Source organism: Leptonychotes weddellii, chromosome 4, assembly GCF_054177405.1.
Source record: "Leptonychotes weddellii isolate Sample4059 chromosome 4, ASM5417740v2, whole genome shotgun sequence".
NCBI classification, from domain to species: domain Eukaryota; kingdom Metazoa; phylum Chordata; class Mammalia; order Carnivora; family Phocidae; genus Leptonychotes; species Leptonychotes weddellii.
In genome coordinates, this window is record NC_138372.1 from 1245500 (window position 1) to 1253168 (window position 7669).

At 63.5% G+C, this 7669-nt stretch overlaps 2 protein-coding genes and 1 long non-coding RNA gene across 3 annotated transcripts in view; all 3 read right to left on the minus strand.

Annotated features, from left to right (window-relative positions):
- PANK4 (pantothenate kinase 4 (inactive)) overlaps positions 1–3972 on the minus strand; it is a 14879-nt gene extending 10907 nt beyond the window's left edge. The window contains exons 1-2 of the mRNA XM_081816811.1: positions 3818–3972; positions 1–179 (exon numbers count right to left, since the gene is read on the minus strand). Of these exons, the coding sequence (XP_081672937.1) occupies positions 1–179; positions 3818–3941 (303 nt within the window). The 5' untranslated portion in view covers positions 3942–3972. The remainder of the gene's footprint in view (positions 180–3817) is intronic.
- LOC145721172 (uncharacterized) lies at positions 1146–3462 on the minus strand. The gene is made up of 2 exons (XR_014144634.1): positions 2492–3462; positions 1146–2450 (listed from the first exon to the last, which is right to left on the minus strand). It is a non-coding gene; the product is annotated as an uncharacterized LOC145721172 (long non-coding RNA).
- A 2024-nt stretch (positions 3973–5996) lies between the features above and the next one.
- On the minus strand, positions 5997–7446 carry HES5 (hes family bHLH transcription factor 5). Its single transcript, XM_081817163.1, has 3 exons — positions 7333–7446; positions 7087–7252; positions 5997–6974 (listed from the first exon to the last, which is right to left on the minus strand). The coding sequence occupies exons 1-3, from the start codon at positions 7384–7386 to the stop codon at positions 6697–6699; spliced, it is 498 nt and encodes a 165-aa protein (XP_081673289.1). The 5' UTR covers positions 7387–7446; the 3' UTR covers positions 5997–6696.
- Positions 7447–7669: the final 223 nt, after the last annotated feature.

Here is a 7669-nt window from a genome sequence, read left to right on the forward strand (position 1 = left end):
CCTGTGCATAAGGCACTTGGTGCAACTTGAACCTAAAACTCTGAGGGGCACCAACCAGAGGAAGGGAATCAACTGTGAGACCCAAACACTCTGCTGTCTTTGAGAAAGTCTGCTCCATCCGTCACAGGCCCCAGACCACACCGGGCTTGAGCCTGTCCATTTCCCCTCCGCATCAAGTCCTAGAGGAGAAAGGAAAGCGTCCTGTTTCCAGGAGGCCTCAGCGATCATTAGTGGTTCAGAAAAATTCCGTTTCAACCTCTGATCTTGAAAATGACCTGAAGAAAAAAGCCAACAAGTGCACTGTTTTCACTGACAAGCACCCCTGACCGGCCGTGGTTAACAAGGGGGAAGCAAGAGAAGGAGTATTTTCCCAGAGTGGATAGGCAGACGAGGGGGCTACTTCACCAGGAATGTTCTAGCTGCCCACCCTCTCACAGCTTGGGGCTGGGAGGCCACACAGGGGGCAGCAGGGTCCCCTCCCCCTCGCCAGCCTTGTGAACACACCGGGAAGCCCAGCATCAGGAAGCAGAAGAGGCCTTTATTTGCCTGAAACATGTTTCAGGACCACTTAAAAAGACGTCCCGAGCAGTCACTTTCAAGTCTCAGAGTGAGGCGGCAGGCGTATCTGCGCACGGCCCGCGATGACGGGAAGGAGCCTGAGGCTTGGCGCCCAGAATGGCTTTGAAACCCACCCGGGTCTCGTGGGCTGGCCCAGGGGAGACAGAGCCCTTTGTGAGGGGGAGACTGAAGCTAGTCTCTGACGGTTACTTTGTGACACGATCCCAAGGGAACACACGAGACACGCAAGGCAGGAAACACCTGAGAGCTGAAGCTCGTCCAGCTAAGAGAAACCCGCTGCCCAGCACAAGCGCTGGGAGCCCGCCCGCCAGAGCTGCCTGCCCGCAGTGTGGACAGGACTCCCAGGACGGCCGCGACCTGCCCTTAGCGGGCCCTGCTCAGTCTGCCCGGGCACAGGCTTACTCCCTTCCCTAGACCATGGGCTTTAGAGGCAGAACTTGATCTTAAGCCTCCTTATCCATCCTCCCTGCCCCCAATCCAGGCCTGGCCCAGAGCGTCCTTCACTGTGAATTAACCGTTTCCTAAAAAGACAAGCGATGATGCAAAGGGATGAAGATATATTTTGAGAGACTTTCCAAAAAGTTACCAAAACAAACCCCCACATCACAGAAATCCAGTTTCAGATTGTGTGTTCTTTACATGAGTTTTAAATCACAAGCAAATATGAGGTGTTGGGGTTTGGGGCTGTGTCTGCGTGCCCCACACCATGTACCCCACATGGGGCAATGCCCAGCAGCCCAGACACGTCTCCCTGTACCCCCCAGGGAAGGAACAGTCAGGGGTCTGGGAGGTAAGTGGGGATGTGCAGAGCAGGGCGGTCAGCCTGAACTGGAGTGAGCTCACAGAGCAGAATGGTGGCGGCCACGGGGAGAGCAGGAGAGCTCATCTGTTCTCAGGATCCCTTGGATTTAGTGAATGCCAACCCAGCCCCCAGCCACAGGCCCTGGCATGTCACACCTAAGAGGTGCAGTGACCAGGCTGGCAAATGCACACAGCCCTGTGCTCACTGGTGGACACCGAAGTCTCCCCGGTCCAGGGCCAGGAGCACCTGGACTGAGAGCAGCCTGCCCGTGTCCCTCCTCCAGCCCCTGAGCCAAGACCTCCCCACTCATCCAGACCTACGGGCGCCTGGCACAGGGCCATCCTCTCCTCCACCTTCTTGACCTGTCCTTCCACTTTGGGCACCAAGGGGGACAGGACACCCCAGTTTGTGCTGACAGACAAAATGTCCCTGGTGCTTTCAAAGTGGGGAATCCACTCAGCTGACATGAGTGTCCGAGAGAGGAAAAGGCCTGCCAAGAACACAGAGCAGCTGAGCTTTCCTGGATTAAGAGGCTTGGGTGAGGGAAGAGGAAATGGGAGAAGCCTGTTTTTAAAGCAGACTGTTGACAAGCACAGTGACTGGTGGATTCAGGGTTGAGGACCCACGCCCAAGCGGTGACCTCCCACCAGCCCTGGGAATGAACACAAGGTCTGTCCTTCGTAACAATGAACACGTCCTTTGGAGAAACACAGACACGGGACCCAGACCCAGGGGAACCTTCCAAGAGGGGAAATGAATACTGACACTAAAAATATCCCTTCGTGTGTCCCCTGACCAGGAACCCCGCCTGGGCTTGGCACCGGAGGACAGGCGGCCCCAGGACCCCCTGGAGGCCACACAGAACATCGAAGGTAAACCTTGCGCCGGCAAGCCAATTTCAGTTGCACCTCAGAAACGCTAAGTGCCAGCTCATTCCCAAGGAGCAGCACCCTGAGTGTAAGTGCAGCAAAACCAAGTCTGGGCCCTCGAGCACACACCCGACCCGGCTGCGGTCACGTGGAGGCATGGGCGGGACTCAGAAGATGCGCAGAGCAGGGCCCTGAGGGGCCTCCTGGGAGGCCTGGCTGTGGAGGACCCCCTAAGCCGGGCCTCTCAGCTTCCCCCGCCCCAGCCCAACATGCACTCGGGCACGACGTTTTATCAGGACCCACGCTCATTCTGTGTCCTGCTCCACACGGGGTCGTTCTCACACCTGCCCCCAGGTCAGTGCCCCACAGCACTACCACGGGGGGCCACTCACAACCCCAGCGGTCTGCGAGGTGAGAAGGCAAGCTCCAGCCCACCTTTCCATGGCTCCCACCTCCCTGGAGGTCGCCCTCCCCCACCCAAGCCCCAGATAGTAAAGTGGCTCTCAGGAACAGGGGAGGGGCGAAGGCATCACACGCACGCAGCTCCAAGCCTACGCCCGGTTCTGCCAGGACGGCCCAACTTGTTCCAGGAGAGGGGCACACTTGTCCAGCTTCAACAAGTCGTGTCTTACAAGTGCCCGGGGCTGCCCTGCTGGGACCGCCCGCAAGCGCCTCCATTCGGCTGTTGGCGGGCACCAGCAAACTGAGGCCCCAGCAGAGATCTGATGGGGGTGGGGACCACCCTGGCCTGCTCCCGTGGCCTCACGCCGCAGGACACAGCCTTCCATCCCCTGTGTGGACACGGGCAGAGCAGCCGAGTGCCGACGCTGACCGGATTCCAGGCCCACCTGGCCGCTCACAGCCGGCGACCTTAAACAACTCAGTTCACCCCTCCGCCCTTAGCGTCCTCATCTGTGAAAGTCGGGCGCCAGTGCGGCCCGGGACAAGGGTCCGGGGCGGGTCTGGTGCAGGAAGGTCGGGCGGAGGCTGGGCGGGGCCCTGGGGGCACCCCTGCGGGCCGCGCGGCACAGGTAGGCTTTTGAAGGCGGCCAGCACGGGCCCCAAGGTCCACGTCCAGGTCCTCCAAACTCCCGCCAAATGTCAGCCGTCCAGGAGCAGACGCTGCAGCGGGAGGGCTTCGGGCTGGGCCCGGGCCGGCAGCCCGCCAAGGATTCCCGCGGCCCGAGGCCTGGCCGCCTTCCGCCCTCGGCGCGGCCCCAGACAGCGGCCCCGGGCCCCTCTCGCGGCCCGCACAGGCCCCGCCCGGCTGCCGACTCGACCGAGGTGGACCACCGAGGGGCCGCCGGGCCGCCCGCCTCTCCGCGCGGGACTACGAGGCCCGGCGTGCCCCGCTCCGGCCGCGCGGCGCCTGCCGGGAGCGGTAGTCCGGCCGCCGGGGCGAGCGCGGGCGCCGGCGGGCCGCGGACTACAAGGTCCGACAGGCTGTGCGCGCCGGCGGCCCGCGCCCCGCCCTTCGTCCTTGCCACCGCCCCCGGCCCGCCGGCTCCGCCGCCGGCGCCCACGCCCGCCGCGCGCCGCCCCGCTCCCGGCGCCAGTCCGCGGCTACCTATGTCAATGGCGAAGCGCTTGGCGTTCTCCAGGTTGCGGAAGATCTCGTCGGGGGGCAGCGTGATGCTCTTGTCCAGGCTGTCCCCGCTGCTCCCGCTGCCGCTCGCTCCACACTCCGCCATTTTGAATGTGCCCGGCTAGCCTAATCATCTATGGAGATATATGCGCATATATTTGACTGCTAAACGCCTTCTGCGCATACATTATGCTAATGAGCACCCGGGCCCGCCCCTCCCCGCCCGCCCGTGTGGTCCCGGCAGCTGGAGGGCCACTGGACTTGTCCGCGCGGGGGTCTCCGAGGCCGTTGGCCCAACACAAAACGTCCGGACTGTTGTCTTTGTTGCTCTTTCAGCGAGCTGGCCGGATGCTGACGTCCAGTGCTCTGAGATAGTGCAGAGGAGGCACCTGGGGCTCCAAAGACCTGCCTCTGTCAATGAGTGCCGCTGTAATCAAGGCGCGTGTGACCCACCAGCCCGGCTTTCTAGGAACGAAGGATTGTGGGTTGCAAAAGCCCCATGCAAAATGGGGGTGTAGGGGGCCCTACTCTCCGGCGCCCCCAGTGCACGGTGCACGATGCACCTGCATGCAGCTGGGGAAGACACTCACTCTGATGGTGAGGTCTGCAGAGAGTGCAGCAGAAAGCAGGCAGCCTGCCTGGAGGAGGCTGCCTTTTGGCAAAACAGGGAGTCTGTGGGAGTTTGCAGAGAAACAATTTCTGAAGCTGGAGTGTGGACACAGATGGTGGTGGGGATGGGTTTCAGGGCCAGTCGCTGGGAAGCCTCTGATGGCCAGGAGACCCTTGAGGGATGTGTCTCCCTCAGGGGCACTGGGCGCTTTAGGAAAGAGCCCAGACAGTGTTGGCGGCAGACAGAGGGCCCCTAAGGTGGCTTTGGCAGCTGATTCCCAGGTGACCCTGGGCGGGTTACTTTGTGTCTCTGGACCTCAGCCTCTGTTGAGCATGTCACCGGCTGCCTGGCAAGGTCTCCAGAGCACAGGCCTGTGGCGCAGCAGAAACTGAAAGGTCCAGGGGTGATCAGGGGAGGGGGCCATGCGCATCAGCCTTGGAGAGGCAGCCTTGCGAACATCTTGTAAGGGGTGGGTGCGCTGGGGGGAGAGGCCGGGGGGGCGGCGGGGAAGAGGGCAGAGGGTCTGCTCCCAGAGGATGCAGGGACCCTCATGAGGGGCCGTGGGCCTGGCCAGGAGGCACACCCCACTCCCGGTTCACTGGCACTCCTGCCCCACATGCAGTCAGCGTGTGGGATGAAGGGGGAACCGTGTGGCAGGTGCTGGGTTGGCCTGGAGAGGGTGCCTCGGATTCCCCTCAGAGTGGGCAGAAAGGGATTCCGGAGGGCTGCGGGGAGAGGCGCGATAAAGAGGAAGGACGGCCGGGCTGACCCCATGTCTCTGAAGACGTGTGGAAGGCTTTTGGTTCCACGTCCAGCTCCTTCCACTCCCCGTGGGTGGATTTGTCCCTTGGGAAGCCTGGGCCCTTTTAGGCTCTCGCAGACTCGACCAAACATCCAGTAGCCTGCCTAAAAATAGGTGCCCTTTCCGAGGCAAGGGACAGGTTCACCACCAGCGCTGCTTTTTCCAGCCCTGGCGAGCGGTCGGCCCGCAGGGAGGGCGGGGTAGCCACCTATGGACTAGCCAAGCAGCTGCTCCCAGGAGCTCACCCAGGGACAGGGGCTGCTGGCCAGGCAGGAAGGCCAGGGCGGAGGCAAACACCTTCTCCCGTGGGTGTGGCCCAGCTAAAGCCCTTTTGCTGCAGCAAGAGCTCCACTGTAACCTGTGGTCTTCGCATCCCCCTCAGCTGGACAGAGCTGGAAGGGCCTGTAGCTGTCGCTCTCCCGCTCCCCCGGCCCCCACCTGCAGGGAGCTAGTGAGAGGCCCGAGACAGAAGCCCCAGTCTCCCACTGCATCCCCTCCTGCTGCACGTGGGGGTATGGGTTCTATGGGGCCTGTTCTTCTTCCAGTCTGCCTCTCCCCTGCTTGCCTGCCTCCTGTCCTCATTCCCTCCTTCTGCCTTGTCCAGAGGGTCACCGGCAGAGACACGTCCCCCCACAGTTGGGTATCATGATAGCGTGGCCCCCGTCCGCCCGCGCAGACCCCCACCCCCCGGCGGCTGCTAAGAACACATGTACAGCACAAAAGACAGACCCGAGGGCTGCTTGGTCAGGTTTTATTGGAAATCTGCAGAGCCAGCCCGTGGGTGCCCACGGGACGGACGGTTCAAATTCCGAGTACAAAGTCATGCCCACGTGCGCCCACCCACGCACAGGGATCCTTTGAGGATCATGGTGGAGACCCCCACCCTCCCCACAAAGCCCACTATGAGCCCCAACTAGACAACCAAGTGCACGCAGGGGCCTTTCGGCCACGGCTCTGCATGGTGCTTCTGTGCCCATCCAGGCTGACACTCTTTCCTATGAGGATACACCTTGAGTTCCGCCTTCACAAAAGGCAAGTGTGCCCACGGCACGGCCCGCCCGCCAGGCCCCCTGGCCCGGCAGCAGCAGGCCCTGAAGAAAGTCCTCTACACGTGGAGGCACCGGCTGACCGAGCCCCTGACACCTACAAATATCATAGAACCCCGGGCGGCGGGGACTTCCCAGAAGTCACTTGCTGAAATGCAAACACAGAACAACCCCATGGAGTCAGACACTTGGCAGAGGGTGGGCCCTGATTGTCCTAAGTGACAAGGACTCTGCAAAAGCACATTCTCTTGAGAATGACCCTCCTGCTGGCCTGCCAGCCTGGAGAGAGAGCCTTCCGGAGAAGGGGGCCTGTCCAAGCCCCAGGAGGGACAGATGGATGGCCAGAGGAATAGGCTGGCTGGCCCTCCGGTCCTTGGGGTGGCCACCCGCAAGTCCTGCGGGGTCACCAGGGCCGCCAGAGGCCGCAGGTGGGCTGGCGTGCTGCAACTGCGGTAGCCTTGGCGGGGGTGAGCACGGGCGGGGGCGCAGGGCCGGCGGCCTTGGGTTCCTTGGCCTGCGCAGTGGGCGCAGCCGGGGGACGCTGGAAGTGGCAGAGCAGCTTCATCTGCGTGTCGCTGGCCGCGTGCAGCGTCAGGAACTGCACGGCCTCCTGTAGGCACCAGGAGTAGCCCTCGCTGTAGTCCTGGTGCAGGCTTTTGGGGCCGGCCGCTGCGGCGAACGCTGCAGGGAGACCGGGCAGCCGGTGACTGGGGGGCCCCCGGCCGCGGTGGGGGCGGGGCGCGGCGGGGGCGCGCGCGGGGGCGGGGGTGGGTGGGCGCGGGCGGCGGCTCACCTTTGCTGTGCTTCAGGTAGCTGACCGCCATCTCCAGGATGTCGGCCTTCTCCAGCTTGGAGTTGGGCTGGTGCCGCGCGAACTCCTGCTCCAGCAGCAGCTTCAGCTGCTCAATGCTGCTGTTGATGCGGTCGCGGCGCATCTTCTCCACCACGGGCTTGCGGAGCTGCGGGGGGACACGGGCGTCAGCCGGCTGCCCGGGCGCGGGGGGCGCGGGGGCGCGGGGCGGGCGGACGGCGCACTTACTCGGTTTTTCTCTTTGGGGCTGAGCAGCTCCACGGCCACGGTGCTGGGGGCCATGCCTGGCGCAGGGAGGCGGCTGGCGAGCGGGGAGTGGCGGGCGGCGGGCCGGCGGGCCCTATATAGGCGCGGCGGCGGGCAGACGCCTGGGGCCCGGGCGCCGCGGCCGTTCCCACACTCGGCGGCCAATGGCCTGGCGGGCCGCACAAAGGCGCCGGCCCATTAGCGCACGCTAAATTGCCTGTGAATTGGCGCGGGCACAATGGGTGCTCCCTGAGGAGCAGGTGGGCCGCTCCGCACAATGTCCGGGCTGTGGGAACGCGCTCGCCCTCATTAGCATCCC

Coding starts and splice junctions, on each gene's coding strand:
- HES5 (XM_081817163.1), bottom strand. CDS start 7,386: ATGGCCCCCAGCACCGTGGCCGTGGAGCTGCTCAGCCCCAAAGAGAAA. Junction 7,253..7,332: donor GCCCCAAAGAGAAAAACCGA/GTAAGTGCGCCG, acceptor GTCCCCCCGCAG/CTCCGCAAGCCCGTGGTGGA. Junction 6,975..7,086: donor CTACCTGAAGCACAGCAAAG/GTGAGCCGCCGC, acceptor GTCTCCCTGCAG/CGTTCGCCGCAGCGGCCGGC.